The 16392-nt window shown below is 43.2% G+C and overlaps 1 protein-coding gene across 1 annotated transcript in view; it reads right to left on the reverse strand.

Moving 5' to 3' along the window:
• Positions 1-1371: 1371 nt before the first annotated feature.
• The window catches only part of LOC120234481 (maestro heat-like repeat-containing protein family member 1), an 82684-nt gene continuing 67663 nt past the window's right edge, over positions 1372-16392 (reverse strand). The window contains exons 38-42 of the mRNA XM_039236353.1: positions 14336-14494; positions 13851-13973; positions 11808-11913; positions 9904-9969; positions 1372-1991 (exon numbers count right to left, since the gene is read on the reverse strand). Coding sequence (XP_039092284.1) covers positions 1663-1991; positions 9904-9969; positions 11808-11913; positions 13851-13973; positions 14336-14494 — 783 coding nt within the window. The 3' untranslated portion in view covers positions 1372-1662. The remainder of the gene's footprint in view (positions 1992-9903; positions 9970-11807; positions 11914-13850; positions 13974-14335; positions 14495-16392) is intronic.

The raw sequence follows: 16392 nt of genomic DNA on the forward strand, positions 1-16392 counted from the left end.
ACCCTTTTGAATCCCTACAGCAATGTTGAAATGTTACATAAATCCATCAAGATTGGGTTTTGCCAGTGACAGAAAACTCAAATAACATTGGGTAAGACAGCTAAAATTTTACGTCTAACCCTCCCACCCCCCAGATAAAGTCTGAAGGTATCCAAACTGGTAAATAGCTCTACTGTCATAACTGGCCTAGGTTCTTTCTATCCTCATGTTCTGTCGTCTTCAATAGATCACTTCCTCCTGATGATCTGAGATAGCTATTTAGCTCCAACCATCATGTCTCCGTTCCAGTCACTAGGGCGACATGAAGAAGATGGATGTGCCCCTGTCCTTGAAGAACAAGTCTAGGAGGTCGCATATACTACTTTCCCTTTCACCCACCTGGGTGGGTCAGACCTTGTTGCAAGGGAGGATGGGAAACACATTCCTTTTTCTAGGCAACCAAACACACAGTTGAAAAACAAAAAAAAAAAAAAAAAAGAAGGGGAGAAATACTGGGGGGTCCACAGGAGGTATTATCAAGGCCATTTCTAGATGAGATATCAAACCACAGCAGTGAAGTAGAGAGCTCTGAAGTAGGAAAAAAGAACTAGTCACTTATAATCATTATGTGGGAGAGGGAGCAAGGATTCAAGTCTGAGTTTTAGAGTGATTTTTAAGTGGGCTTTTTTTTTTTTAAGCTCATTTATTTTGAGAGCGAGAGAACACACGCACATGAACAGGGGAGGGGCAGAGACAGAGAAGGATAGAGAGAATCCCAAGCAGGATCCGCGTTGTCAGCACGTAGCCCAATGCTGGGCTCAAGCCCGTGAAACTGTGAGATCATGACCCGAACCCAAATCAAAGGCCAGATGCTTAACTGACTGAGCCACTCAGGTCCCCCCAAGTGTCTTTTTCTTTTAATTTAAGTAACCTCTTCACCCAACCCCAAGATCAAGAGTCACATGCTCTTCCAACTGAGCCAGCCCTGCACCTCTGGAGTGATTTATAAAAACAAATTAGAATGGACTCAAAGTTATCGCAATAAGAGTGTCACTTATTCCATCTCAATCTGATGCGCTTTTTTAAGTGAGAGAGATGGGGCCGGCGCCATTGCCACTCCACTGTTTACACCCACAGCCTGCCTTTTTCTGTTCCAACCTGAAATCTAAATATGCCCATGTAAGTGTGTCAGGCCTGGGAATTTCATCCAAGGTGTGTAGAGGTGGGGGAAAAAAGATCAGAAACTAGGGAGCGTGCAGTTCCGCCACCCTACTCCTCCTCACGCTTGTCATTGGAATTTTACCTGAAGGCCGAAGGAGATACTTCCAGAGCTGTCCCTGCCACTCAGGTTTATCCCCAATCCCCAAAAACTAGGATGAAAGTCATCTTGTCTCAGGATGAGAAAATAAGTTTTATTGACAAATATAGATGCTGATAGCCAGCAGTCCCCTAGGGAGAGACACATATGTGCCTTCTAAGATCCAAACTGCCTCCTTGGGGTTAATCCCAAGTAGCCCATCCAGTTGGACAAAGGTCAGAGAGCTACTGTGAATCAAAGTATTGATATCTGGACAAACAAACGGAAAAAGCTTTGGTCCCAGAGCAATTAGGTGCAACTTATTTGGGGGCAAGCCCAGCTTCTGTAGGTGGACTTTCAGATGTTGGGACCTGTGACCACATTGATTATTTATCTGAATTGCCTATTATGAGTGGAATGTTTTTCACCCTCCTACTGTGGCGGTTGTGCAAGGAATTTAGAAGGCCTCGAAGCCAATTCCAGATATTATTTTTCTGATTGTCATCATCATCTCTTTCCTGTTTGACAGTTTTAAACAGTCGCTTCTTTCTTTCTGAGGCTTTCATGCCAGTGACTTTGAAGATGTTATTGCTCAGCTGGCTCATCCTGGAAGTAGAGGCAGACTCGAGGTAAACATATTCGTCAAGTTTTTTCAGGGTAGTAATGACCAAAGCCTGGATAGATTCCACAGGATCATTCCTCAGACCTCCAATAGCTGAAACCAGAAAGGAGGTCAAGTCAGACTCTCAGTCTCCAAGGACTGTCTACCCAAACCCAATTATTTTCCACCCCATAAACCAGATTATTATTCTATAACTTCACTTAGAATAATTTTCGTCACTGTAAAAGTAATACTTTTACTGTAGAAAAATGTCTAAATAGAAATCATTTTTTAAAGGAAAGAAAAATCACTCACCTCTCATCCAGAGATAACACTTAATATTTTCATACCTATCCTTGCAGTATATTTTTTTAAGTAATCTCCGTGCCCAACATGAGGCTCAAAGTCATGACCCCGAGATCAAGAGTTGCATGCTGTGCTGACAAAGCCAGCCAGTGACCCCTGCAGTATTTTTTTAAATACCGAATATGAACACTTCTTTTTACAAAAATAAGATTTACATTTTTTCTTCCCACAAAATATTCTTCTATGCACCATAATATACAATCACATGGTTCTATCACAATTTCTTTGATGAACTCTCTATTAATGAATAATTAGGTCATTTGCAATTTTTCACTGTTATAAGCAATAACTATTAATTCTTTCAACAGCTATTATTGAGTGCTTACTACCCCGAGCCAGTATGCTAGGTGCTGGGGATACAATGGTGAACAAGAAAGATTCCCCCACCTTTAATTTTTTTTAATGTTTTATTTATTTTTGAGAGAGAGATAGAGACAGTGTGAGCAGGGGAGGGTCAGAGAGAGGGAGATACAGAATTGGAAGACAGGCTCCAGGTCTGAGCTAGCTGTCAGCACAGAGCCCAACGCGGGGCTCGAACCCACGAACTGTGAGATCATGACCTGAGCCAAAGTCAGACGCTTAGCCAACTGAGCCACCCGGGGCCCCAAGATTCCCCACCCTTAAGAACATAACATTCTAGTGGAGGAAAGATAAAACAAACAAGCAAACATAAATGAAGTATGAAGAAGGAAATTTAACATAGTAATGGCAGTGAATAACTGGGAAGGACCTCTCTAGATAGGCCAGTCAGGGAATGCCTCTCTGAGAAAGCAACATTTGAGCTAAGATGTAAGAAGCCACATGAAGAGAAAGGTCAGAAGCACTCCTGAAGGTCAAGGTCGGGAGGGGGTGCTTCTATTCACAATATAGAAAGTAGCCAGTGTGGCTGCACCTTCTAGTGAGGGCGGTGCTATAGGCTAAGAGGGGAGAGACAGTCAGAAGCCAGATCAGCCAGGGCCTTGGGGCAAAGGTAGGGCACCAGACTTCGACCGGAAAAGCAATGGAAAGCCACTGAAGGGTTTTAAGCAAGGGGTGATATGATTCTATGTACATGTTTCAGAGAGAATCTGGCTTCTGTGTAGAGAAGTGTAGAGAAGAGGCAGGGGTGGGGGGTGTTAAAATGGTCCAGTTAGGGAATGGCCTGCAGGGGGGCTTAGATCCAGGTGGGAACAGAGGGATGAAGACTGGGAATTACTTAGCATGCAAAGAATAAAGAGAACAGGATGAATCTTGCCTCAAAAGGGCCTTCAAGCCCAGCAAAGTCTACAGCTTCATACTGATCTCATTTGTACTTAGCACAGGAGGAAGACCTGGGCTCAAGCTACACAGTAAATATGTAAATCCTGTGAAGAGCCATCTCTTGTTCACAAGGTTTGTCACATGCTAAATAGGGGTGTAAATATAACCAGAATTACTTTTGTTGGGGAAAAAGTCCCTCCATCTACGTCATTTAGGCAGTCTTTCTGGGAGGCTGGCCGGGGTGAGGAAGGCAGTTCTCTGCTATACTGAGGAGTCTAGGGTATTCATTTTAGGTGTACTTTCCCTGAAATTCTCCAGTCACTGGGAATAGGGCTCTGCTACCCAATAGAGACCTCAGTTGTAAAAAAAAAAAAAAAACAAAAAAAAACAAAAAAAAAAAACGAGGAGAAGGCAACAGAGGTAGAAAATGTCGTGGTCAGAAGCCAGGGTTAGAGCCCTAATGGGACACATGCTGCTACCTGGTCACTAGGGGGCAGGAGAAGGCATGGCTACTCTCAGCAGCAGCTAACAAACTCATTCTTCCTTGACCAGAGCTCTGAACACCCTCTCTGCCAGCGGCTGCCAGTTCCCTACCCCCCCTCGGTCCTGAAGCCTGAGTCAGCTCCACACAAAGGTTTTGTGGGACACGTCTGTGCCCAGCAGAGCACAGGGCTTTCCACGCATTTGTATCTGCTACTTCGATGGCGTTTAAGATCAGCACCATTATCCTCATGATACAGATGAAGAAACTGAGGCTTAGAGACAGTAACTCACCCAAGTTCACACGGCTCATTATCGAGACAGCCAGTATTTGAAACTGGGCTGGCTGACATTGGAGCCGTGTTTTTCATTACAAATTGACTTGGAAGAAAGGACCCTTAAAAGTCATTTACTTAAAAAAAAAAAATCACTTACTTCACCACTTTTTACTTTCTATATAAAGAGCTGTGAATAAGCCAGAAAGGAAACAAAAGCTTGTCAAAATGCAGTTGTCTGCTAGGCATTTCCCCTGAAGAAAGAGCCACCATCCCTTTAAAAGCAGCATATCCAGAGTATTAGCTTGAAGCAGGTCCCAGGAAGGTAGGTGGGTTCCAAGCAGAGGCGGGTCCCTGAGGACAAGCATGTGCAGCACTAGAACAGTGACAACAGCAAAGCTGTGGCGCTCATGTCAGGCCGTTCTGGCACACACACACTCTGGTACACACAAGGATCGGCACACAGGGGCAGGGATGTAAAGGCCACATTCTCTCCATCTTGTCTCTGTACCAAAGGAAGCAAAGTGTGGCATGGAAGATGGTGATGAACAAAGAATTCAAACGTCATTTCCATTTGGCACTGGAATGGGTTACGCAGGCACCACTTATCACAAGCACCCTGAACCTTTCCCCACCCCCCCTTAGAAGAGTTGAAAACTGTGTTTGTGAAGTATCCCTACCACCCACAGCAAAGTCCTAAACCTTTACCATGGCCGAAAAGGCGGGCAGGATTCTGGCCCCACTGCTATTCTCTGAGCTTCATCTCCTGTCCTTCCTTTTGCTCACTCCACGCCAACACGCTGACTTCTTGATCTTCCTTGAACATGCCAGGTGCTCTCTCCTCAGCTACTGAGATGGTTCACTCCCTCGCTTCCTCCAGGTCTCCGCTCCAATGCCCCTTCTTGGCACCCTGGCCTCTGACCCTAGGATCCCTGGCCCTGCCTCACTTTCTCCATAGTGCCTATCGAACACATGTACTTGGTTAAGGCCCTCCCCTCCCCCACCGGAAGGGGTGCTGCACCAGAGCTGGGACATCAGTTCTGTTCACTGCAGTATCCCAGGGTTTAAAAGAGTACCTGGTAGGGGCGCCTGGGTGGCTTAGTCGGTTAAGCGTCCGACTTTCGCTTAGGTCATGATCTCGCGGTTCGTGGGTTCGAGCCCCACGTCGGGCTCTGTGCTGACTGCCAGCTCGGAGCCTGGAGCCTGTTTCAGTCTGTGACTCCCTCTCTCTCTGACCCTCCCCTGCTCACACTGTCTCTCTCTCTCTCCTAGAAATAAATAAAAATATTTAAAAAAAAAAAAAGAGTACCTGGTATACAGTAGGTTTTTATAATTAAGAAACTAATTTAATTGAAAGCAAGGGCAAAAGTACCTCCCATAGCAAACATAGGTGTGGCTGTTCGACTATTTTAGGGACGGAAGGATTTTGCAGGGGAGGTAAATTTCTCTTCTGATTTACATTGGGAATATCAGCTCTTCTTCCTCCACACCCCAACTCCTGTTCCCTCTTATTCAGGATTTTGGTGAAATTAAAGGACAATGGAGTGAGCACGCATTAGTGCAAAGGTCCCTGAATTGAAGGTGCCTGGGTGGCTCAGTCAATTAAGTATTCGACTTCGGTTTAGGACATGACCTCACAGCTTGTGGGATTAAGCCCCGCATGGGTCTCATGCTGACAGCATGGAGCCTGCTTTGGATTCTTTCTCACTCTCTCTCTCTCTCTCTACCCCTCCATTTCTCTCTCTCTCTCTCAAAATAAATAACTCAACTTTTTAAAAAATTCACTGAATTGGAAATTCTAGCTCTGGCTCTCCCAGTAATACACTTCTATGATCTTGGACAAATGACTCAGCCTCTGAAATTAGGAGGGTTAGAGATTAGGACTAATAAAACCTTTTCTGAAGTACCCCTAACTTCAGGGGCAGAAGACAATAAATGGGTAGCCTCAGAGGTCTGGGTGAGTTACCTGAAGTATCATATGTTCTACAAATCCTTAGAACTTCTTTTATCTTAAAAATTCATGCATAATTTGCATTCTACTCCAAAACATGTCCATTGTTAAAACATTTGTGTAATGTTTTAATTTTAAAAAGAGTATCATTTAGAATATATACTAAAATGTTTATAGATGAATAATATGAAGTCTGAGGTTTGGTTCAGAATAAGCTGGCAGGGAGGGGTGTAGGTGGAGAATCAGGAAACAAGGTAACCATGAGTTGATATTTGCTGAAGCTGGGGGACAAGGTTGGGGGCGATTATTAAACTATTTGCTAAATCTTTTTAAAAAAATGTTTATCTATTTTTGAGAGAGTGAGTGGGGAAAGGGCAGGGGGGGCGGGGGGACAGAGGATCTAAAGCTGGTTCCATGCAGGGTTCAAACTCACAAACTGTGAGATCGTGACCTGAGCCAAAGTCAGATGCTTAACCAACTCAGGTGCCCCTATTTGCTAGGCTTTTAAAGGATGCTAAAAACTACTTGCTCAACATCACTCATCATCAGGGAAATACAAACCAAATCCACAAAATCAAAACCACAACGAGATACCACCTCATACCCATCAGAATGGCTAAAATCAACAAGTCAGGCAACAACAGATGCTGCCGAGGATGCGGAGAAAGAGATATCTTTTGCACGGCTGGTGGGAATGCAAACTGGGGCAGCCACTCTGGAAAACAGTACAGAGGTTCCTCAAAAAATTAGAAATAGAACTACCCTACGACCCAGGAATTGCACTCCTAGGTATTTATCCAAGGGATACAGGAGTGCTGTTTCAAAGGGGCACATGCACCCCAATGTTATAGCGGCACTATCAACAATAGCCAAGGTATGGAAAGAGCCCAAATGTCCATCATTTGAATGGACAAATGATGTTGAATGGATAAAGAAGATGTGGTTTATATATACACAATGGAGTACAACTCAGCAATCAAAAAGAATGAAATCTTGCCATTTGCAATGACATGGATGGCTATTATGCTAAACAAAATTAGTCAGTCAGAGAAGGACAAATATCATATGACTTCACTCATATGAGGACTTCAAGATACAAAACAGATGAACATCAGGGAAGGGAAGCAAAAATAATATAAAAACAGAGAGGGGGACAAAAACATAAGAGACTCTTAAATATGGAGAACAGAGGGTCGCTGGAGGGTTTGTGGGAGGGGGGATAGGCTAAATGGGAAAGGGGCATTAAGGAATCTACTCTTTTTTTTTTTTTAAATAAAAATGCATTTTATTTTTTATTTTTTTTAACATCTATTGATGTTTATTTTTTTTTTTTTACAAATAGTTTATTGTCAAATTGGTTTCCATATAACACCCAGTGCTCATCCCCACAAGTGCCCTCCTCCATGTCCATCTCCCCTCCCCCTCCACATCCATCAGTCTCAGTTTGTTTCTCAGCATTCAAGAGTCTCTCATGGTTTGCCTCTCTCCCTTTCCCCCACCATTTCCCCCCTTCTTCTCCCCCATGGTCCTGAGGAATCTACTCTTGAAATCATTGTGACACTATATGCTAACTAACTTGGGTGTATGTAAATTTTTTAAAATTTTTAAAAAAAATGCTAAAAACTAAAAGAAACATCTTAAATCAGCCAGAGAAAAAGGATAGATTGACCTGAAAAGGAACAAAAAGTAATGACAGCAGGCTTCTTTTAGCAACAAAGAACACCAGAAGACAGTAGTCTATCTTCCAAGTACTGAGAAAGAAACTGTTGGTCTAGAATTTAGTCACTAGTAGGGGCGCCTGGCTGGCTAAATCAGGGGAGCATGCAACTCTTGATCTCGGGGCTGTGGGTTCGAGTCTCACATTGGATAGAGTTTACTTTTAAAAAATAAAATTGTTAATTAAAAAAAAAAAGAATTGTGCCACTAGTAAAGCTACCTTGCAAGAATAGGGGTAAGAAAAAGTCATTACAAACAAGCAAAATCCAAGAGAGCATAACACCAAGATACCAGCACTAAAAAAACTTCTAAAAAGTGCACTTCAGGTTGAAGGAAAATGAAGGATAGTCACAGACACAGAGAGGAGTGGAGTGCATATAACGCTGCAGTAAACCTCCACGTTTGTGTAATGTAACAGGAGTCCTAGTATCTCAGGAGTGCTGATGCATAGGGGCACATGTACCCCAATGTTCATAGCAGCAGTCTCAACAATAGCCAAAACATGGAAAGAGCCTAAGTGTCCATCAACAGAAGAATGGATCAAGAAGATGTGGTTTATCTATAAAATGGAATACTACATGGCAATGAGAAACAATGAAATCTGGCCATGTATAGCAACATGGATGGACCTTGAGGGTGTTATGCTGAGCAAAATAAGTCAGGCAGAGAAGGACAAATACCATATGTTTGCATTACCATATGTTTGTATAGGAGGATTAGGAGGAACTTAACGGAGGACTGTGGGGGAGGAGAAGGGGAAAAATAGAGTGGGAGAGGGAGGGAGGCAAACCATGAGAGACACTTGAATGCTGAGAACAAACTGAGGGCTGATGGGGTGGGGGGAGCGGGAGGGAGTTGATGGGCATGGAGGAGGGCACTTCTGGGGATGAGCACTGGGTGTTACATGGAAACGAACTTGACAATAAACTATTTTTTTAATAAATAAATAAATAAATATATCTTGGAAAAAACAAGTCCTAGTATCTAAATTCTGGGGTATAAAGAAAGAACTAAAATATTCACTAACAAAGCCTATAAGTTGGGAGGAGTGGTAATTGGAACTCATGTCAACACAGTAGGGGAGGTTAAAATGTTTTACTCTAAACCCTGTGAAGCTCAATATGCATGATAAAAGCCTAGTCTCTGGTATCCAGCCTGGAGAAACACACCCATATACAAGGAGGCATTTATAAGAATGTTCATGGTAGCATTGTCTGAATAGCATAATACTGGAAATGATTTAAATAACGACCTACCAAGGGTTGTAAGATTGCAGTAGATCTGTATGTAATAACATATTAAGTGGGAAAAAAGTAAGTTGCAGAAACTGTTGATATTATATATATATATATATATATATATACACACACACACACACATATTGCACAAAGTGATATATATATAACATATCCTATAATATATTACATTATATATCATGTGTTATATAACATATATATCCTATGTGTACACAGCAAAAGAATACAGTACTACATAACAAACAGGGGAAAAGGGGAGAGGAGTCAGACTTGAGGGTGAATAGAACTTTACCGCCCAAAAAAGAACTTTACCCTTATCAATAATGTTCCTACTATTTTTTTTTGCAAACAAACTATATTCATGCACTTCTTCTGTATATATAAATTAATTTTAAAATTTTTTACTACAATAAAAAAGAACACAAAGCTGCAAGTTCTTTAAGGGACAGGGAGTGTCTCCCTTGAACGCCACTGTACCATCAGCAACTGACAGCACATGATCAGTGTTGAGGGACTAGAACATTTTGGTTAGCAATGCTTTTCTCTAAGCAGCACGACAACGGGTGACTTGTTTTCTTCCTCCTACTTCTCCCTATTTTCTTCTTGTCTATATAACATTTATAATGGTAAAAACATACTTTATTTAAAATAACAAAACATGTCCTTAAGGGATTCCCCTGCCTCCTTTCTGTCTTGCCCCATGCCTTGTGGTACCCAGAACCCAGTACAAGGCCCGGACTCACCATTCTGTAACAGCTCCACATCATCCTCATGTATTCGTTTCATGCTTATCCTCTTAATTGTTAATCCTAAAGATAGGACAGATATAAAGTCCTTCCAGAATTCCCGGACCTTTGGGCCACCCTTCCCCCGCTCTGTAGCGAACAAGGAAGCATGTAAACCAGTTCTAGCAAGAAATGTTTCTCCAAAATGCATTGTGGCCCACGTATCAGTGTCCCAGTGAAAGAGCAATGCTCAGAGCAGCTTGACCCAGGAAAATGTTGTTGGCAGATGACAAGTAGGGCATCAACCCAGGATGTCAAACTCCATGGGGTTCCCACACCAATAGGAAAATGAACAAAGGGCATGAGGCAATTAATTTGCAAAAATAAAATATGCATTGTCCGTAAACATAGGAAATTTATATTAATCAGAACAACAGCAAGCTACCCTTTTCACCTATCAAATTGGTAATGATTGTTAAAGTACTACCCAGGGTTGGCAAATATCTGCAACATGGATACGTACATGCAGTACTGGTAACAATGGGAAATGACTGCAATTTTTTAGTGGGCAGTTTAAGCACCAAAATCCTTAAAATTGTGCCTACCCTTTGGGCCCAGCAATTCTACTTATTACGAAATTTATCTTGGGGTGCCTGGACGGCTAAGTCGGTTGAGCGTCTGACTTCAGCTTAGGTCACGATCTCATACTTCATGGGTTTGAGCCCTGTGTCAGGCTCTGTGCTGAGAGCTCAGAGCCTGGAGCCTGCTTCAGATTCTGTGTCTCCCTCTCTCTCTCTGTCCATCACCTGCTTGTGCTCTCTCTCTTTCTCTCTCAAAAATAGAAAATAAACATTAAGAAAAAGATTTTTTTGAAGAAATTGATCTTAAAATAATCATGATGGCATGTAGAGATTTAAGCACGATGTCCCTGCTTATAAAAGCAAAAGATGACACAGTCTCAATATTCAAAAATAGGAACCGGTTAAATTATTTCATAAATCCACCCGTAAAATGGAATTAATATTATGCAGTGATTTAAAACAATGTTGAAGGGTATGTAATGGCATGTATTTGTGATAGGCAAGGGAAAAAACAGTTTACCAGACTTTGTGGTTTTTAAAATGGCTATGTATGAGTGTGTGTTTGTGTGTGTGTGTGTGTGTGTGTGTGTGTGTGTGTGTAGTGTATTCTTAGGGGAAAATTCTAGAATGTTAGCAGTGGTTAAATCCAAATGGTAGAATTTCTGGCATTATTTATTTTCTTCTTCTTTGCCAATCTGAATTTTTTAAGTTTTCTAATATGGACACACACTATACTATTATTATAGTTTGAAACAAAAATATTTTTGAAAATCCATGGAGTTCCAGTGGAAGCAATAGTTGTTTCCTTTTCAAATGTATATGGTTCTCTTCCCCACAAAGCAGAGCGCAGTCAGTGTGGGTAGACACACATAGAGCAGGGCAAAGGCACAGAGCCTTCACTTCCTCCTCCAGCCTTTCTAACATGGATTTCTTTTCATGTTTATTTATTTATTTTGAGAGAGAGCGAGCGAGCGAGCGAGAGAGAGAGAGAGAGAGAGAGCTAGTGAGTTGTGGAGGGGCAGAGAGAGAGGGAGAGAGGGAGAATCCCAAGCAGGTTCCACGCTGTCAGTGCAGAGCCAACATGGGGCTCGATCTCACAGAGTGAGATCAAGACCTGAGTCAAAATCAAGAGTCGGATGCTCAACCACCTGAGCCACTCAGATGCCCTTTTAACATGGACTTTGAGCCTGGGTCACAGGGCAGCCTCTCTAATCAGGTCAGGGCTAGGGAAGGAAGGGACCTGTTTCATGGCACCATGGTTCTGGCTTAGCCTTGTGGAAGGTCAAGGAGGGCTCCCTTGCTGAAGAGAAGAGGGAAGAGCTGCCAAAGGGAGCATCTTACCTATGAAGTTGATGGCAGCTGACCGTAAGAAGGACTGAGGGCTTGTCAGGAAGCCGAAGCTCTGGGACAGACATTCCCCCACAAGCTGTATTTTGTTCGTGCCCACCTGCAGAGCCAAAGAGGGGTAGTGCTGACCAGGAGCTGATGGTGAGAGGCCCTGGAAGCACTACTAGAGGCCCCCTCACCCTGTCCACAGGCAGCACTGCTCTGTCCAGCTTCAAACTGGAACCTCAGAGATCCCTACCCAGTGACAGGGCGGCCACAGTAGGGAGTTCATGGAGAGGATTTTACTCTTTCGTACTAACGTGATAAGGGGAAACACAACTGGTGTGGAGTCAGGGGACCCAGAGCTGAATACTGACTCTGACATTGCCTTCGGTTTTCTTTTCTTTTTTTAAATATAATTTGTTGTCAAGTTGGCTAATGTATAGTGTATACAGTGTGCTCTTGGTTTTGGGGGTAGATTCCCATGGCTCATCACTCACATACAACACCCAGTGCTTATCCCAACAAGTGCCTTCTTCAATGCCCATCATCCGTTTTCCGCTCTCCCCCACCCCACCACCTACCCTCAGTTTGTTCTCTGTATTTAAGAGTCTCTTATGGTTTGCTTCCTTCTCTCTTTGATTGTAACTATTTTCTCCCTTCCCTTCCCCTTTGGTCTTCTGTTAAGTTTCTCAAGTTCCACATATGAGTGAAAACACATGATATCTGTCTTTCTCTGACTGACTTATTTCACTTAGCATAATATCCTCCAGTTCCATCCACATTGCTGCAAATGGCAGGGTTTCATTCTTTCTAATTGCCAAGTAGTATTCCATTGTATAAATAACCCACATCTTCTTTATCCATTCATCAGTTAATGGACATTTAGGCTCTTCCTATAATTTGGCTATTGTTGAAAGAACTGCTATAAACAGTGGGGTACATGTGCCCCTATGCATCAGCACTCCTGTATCCTTTGGATAAATTCCTAGTAGTGCTATTGCTGTATTGTAGGATGCTTCTATTTTTAATTTTTTGAGGAACCTCCACACTGTTTTCCAGAGCAGCTGCAACATCACTCATTATCAGGGAAATACAAATCAAAACCACATTGAGATACCACCCCACACCAGTCGGAGTGGCTAAAATTAACAACTCAGGAAACAACAGATGCTGGTGAGGATGTAGAGAAACAGAAACCCTCTTGCACTGTTGGTGCGAATGCAAACCGCTTCAGCTTTCTGATCTTTAACAGTGGATACGAGACTTGCCCATCCTTCCCAGAATTGCAAGGCTCCCATGGGATAATGGATATAAAAGTACTTTGTAAACTGTAAAGTGGTCTATCTATGTAAGACAATAAGCACCCAAATCCATAATATTAAAATTGCTAATGTTAGTTCCTGATATACTTGCTTAGCCCTTAAATATTTACTTTTCAACAAGAATTCCTGACCTTGACCCTGTTCATGACTTCATAGGAACCACAGACCCTAACACCATGACTACTGACCTAAAGCCCTGATGACTCCTGCCTGCAACCTCTTCCTACCAACTGTAACCAGAAAACCTCTGCCCCACTGCTGTCTACTACCTCATATGGCCTCCCTAGCCTCTGAAAGCAGAGACTGGGATACTAAGAGAATCAAATATGAAGAACCAGGGACTGGCATCCCAAATGTGCATTTTCCTGATGGTAAAGAATGAGACTCTGTGGGGACCGTGGGGGAGAAAAAGGGGGATACGGGGGGGGGGAGAGGGAGGGAGGTAAACCATGAGAGGCTCTTGAATGTTGAGAAGAAACTGAGGACTGATGGGGGTGGGGGAGAGGGGAAGGGGGGTGATGGGCATGGAGAAGGGCACTTGTGGGGATGAGCACTGGGTGTTGTATGGAAGCCAACTTGACAATAAACTATTAAAAAAAAAAAAAAAAAGAATGAGACTCAAGGAATGGAAAGAATGTATCTTCTGTCAGCCCTCCCTTCATTAGCCTCTTAGCCTGCCTTTGGGTTCCTGACATGAGTACTGTGGCCTGGCTTCTCGGAGACTCTCACTCACCAGGTATTTGCACGTTTCTTCTAACACCTGGATGTGATCGCTGAGGGTGGTATGCCGGAACGTCTGTGTGAGTGATGACCAGCCAATCACCTTAGTCCACTCAGTCAGGGCCCCTCCACAGGCCTATGGGATGGTGAGAAGGGGGTCCCCAAAGCCTTACTCCTATGGCTCTGCAGAGCCAGAGCAGGTGGCTAAGTGGAAGACCATGAAGGTAGCCCCCCAGCAGGAGTTGGAATTGGGTAAAATGTGGGACCTTGTTCGTGACATGGGACATAAATAGCTTCTGGGAGCAGAGCCATATCAGGATAAGATCAACAGCACCCAAAAGAGACGGTAAAAGTGCTCAGAGCCAGCCCCGAGGGTGACACCAAAGAGGTGGATGGGAAATATACAGCCAAGGCAGGGCTCATGAAAAAGAGTCAAAGGGAAGGGGTCTGCTCCAGCAGGAAGAGGGATGAACCCGGCAGGGCAGAGGTTGCCAGTACCTTGACTACCTCGATGTTATTATCCTGAATGCTAAGCAGCAGCGGGACTAGAAAACTGTAGATCTCTCTTCGGGTGATGGCTCCCGGCTTGAATTTGTCAACTCGTTGCAGCATGTGGCCCAGGGCAGAGGTAGCCGAGATCTTCACCAGGTCCCTCTCCTGCCACGAAGAGCAAAGTGGAGATGGGTTGGCTATGGTTTCCCTCTGGCCCTGCCTGGCCTGGCTTCCTATTCCCACATCTCATTTCCATGTCCAAAGTACAATGATGGCACCGTGTTTACATCATACAAAGGCAACATGGTCTGTGTATCTGAGTAATTCTCTTTAGAGCCCAGAGCTAGTAAGTCCCTCTCTTAAAGGCACATGGTTAGAGAAGCCAAGTTCATAGTTTCAGTTCTGCCTTGGCCATATTGACAGCTTGTAACTTAATTCTCTTCTAAGGATTTGGCTAAAATTTTAGCCAAATTTTTAAAAATACATCTAGCTATCCTAGTTATGCTGTGAATAAAATTGTTTAAATCAATATTAGCTTGTAATTGTCAACAGCGATCATAAACAGCTAACCTGTACACTTTCAAGAGTATATTCTATATCAATTGAACAAATGCTTATTGAGTAGCAGTCATGAGCTAGGCATAACACCAAATAACAGAGACACAGTGGGACAGGACAGTCCCTGAACTTGTAGGACTGGGAAAGCAGACATTTTAACAAATTAGACGTACATATTATTATTTTTTGCACAGTGAATATAATAGCCAAACAGATGATTCAGTGTTAGTAATTGAACTAAAAAGTATCACAGGCAGTTTGGCTCAATGTCAGTGATTGAGTACTGCTTCAGTTATCCCCTCCTGCCCCAAATCCCTGAAAGAAATAGTAGAGAGATGTCTTTTTAAGTCCGTAATGGTTCTGAAATAGTAGATGGGATCCCTCCGACAGAGGACTAGAGTATCCATGAAAGACACACAGCAGCCAGGACTGGAATTAAAGTCGAAACCACAGCTCAAAGTGTGGGCAAGAACAGACTGCTGGGGGAGGTGGGCATGTTCTGGGAATGCTCCAAGCTTAACAACTATGAATACTGGGAGCAGAAGGGGATGCTAGGCAACTGACACGGTGGGCCTTTGGAGTGCTGTAGTCCAGGCCTACAGACCTGTTTCTCCTTCCCCCCTGCCCTCCCAGTATCCTCCTTACTAAATAGCAAGGAGCAGGGGGACACATCACCCCCACAGAGCAGGGAGGCCGCTATCTAGACCAGAGAGAGAGGATGGTGCCCTGCATTTCTGGCAACACCCAGGAAGAACAGGAAATCCCACAGTCAAAAGATTGGCTATTGGTGCATGCAACTGTCCACATATCCCTGGACACTTCCCCACAGTTACAGAAGCCAGGCCTCAGGAATAGGAATTACTTTCACAGAGGGGCTGGCCAAGAGTCAGTAGTGTAAACTTTCCAGAACTCACCACTGAGACTCACCAAATGTTCAGGAAAACCAGCACCGCAGGAGAAACAGACAAAAACCAAGGACGCAATAATACCATCTAAACAAAACCTTAAAGAAGGTATAATTGAATCATCTGGAAGATTTTGTAAAATTAAAAAAAGATATTAAGGACATTTTTTAAAAAGTGCTTGGAATGTCATTACTACCCAAAGCAATCTACACATTCAATGCAATTCCAATCAAAATTGCACCAGCATACTTCTCAAAAGTATCCTAAAATTTGTTAGGATAAAATTTGTAGTTAGGAACAAACTATCCTAAAATTTGTATGGAACCACAAAAGACCCTGAATAGCCAAAGTAATACTGAAAAATAAAACCAAAACGGGAGGTATCACCATCCCAGACTTTAGCCTCTACTACAAAGCTGTCATCATCAAGACAGCATGGTATTGGCACAAAAACAGACACATAGACCAATGGAACAGAATTGAGAACTCAGAAGTGGACCCACAAGTATACGGCCAACTAATCTTTGACAAAGCAGGAAAGAATATCCAATGGAAAAAAAGACAGCCTTTTTAACAGATGGTGTTGGGAGAATTGGACAG

The sequence above is a fragment of the Hyaena hyaena genome, unplaced genomic scaffold (assembly GCF_003009895.1).
Source record: "Hyaena hyaena isolate Hyena2069 unplaced genomic scaffold, ASM300989v1 scaffold_108, whole genome shotgun sequence".
In the NCBI taxonomy this organism is placed as follows: domain Eukaryota; kingdom Metazoa; phylum Chordata; class Mammalia; order Carnivora; family Hyaenidae; genus Hyaena; species Hyaena hyaena.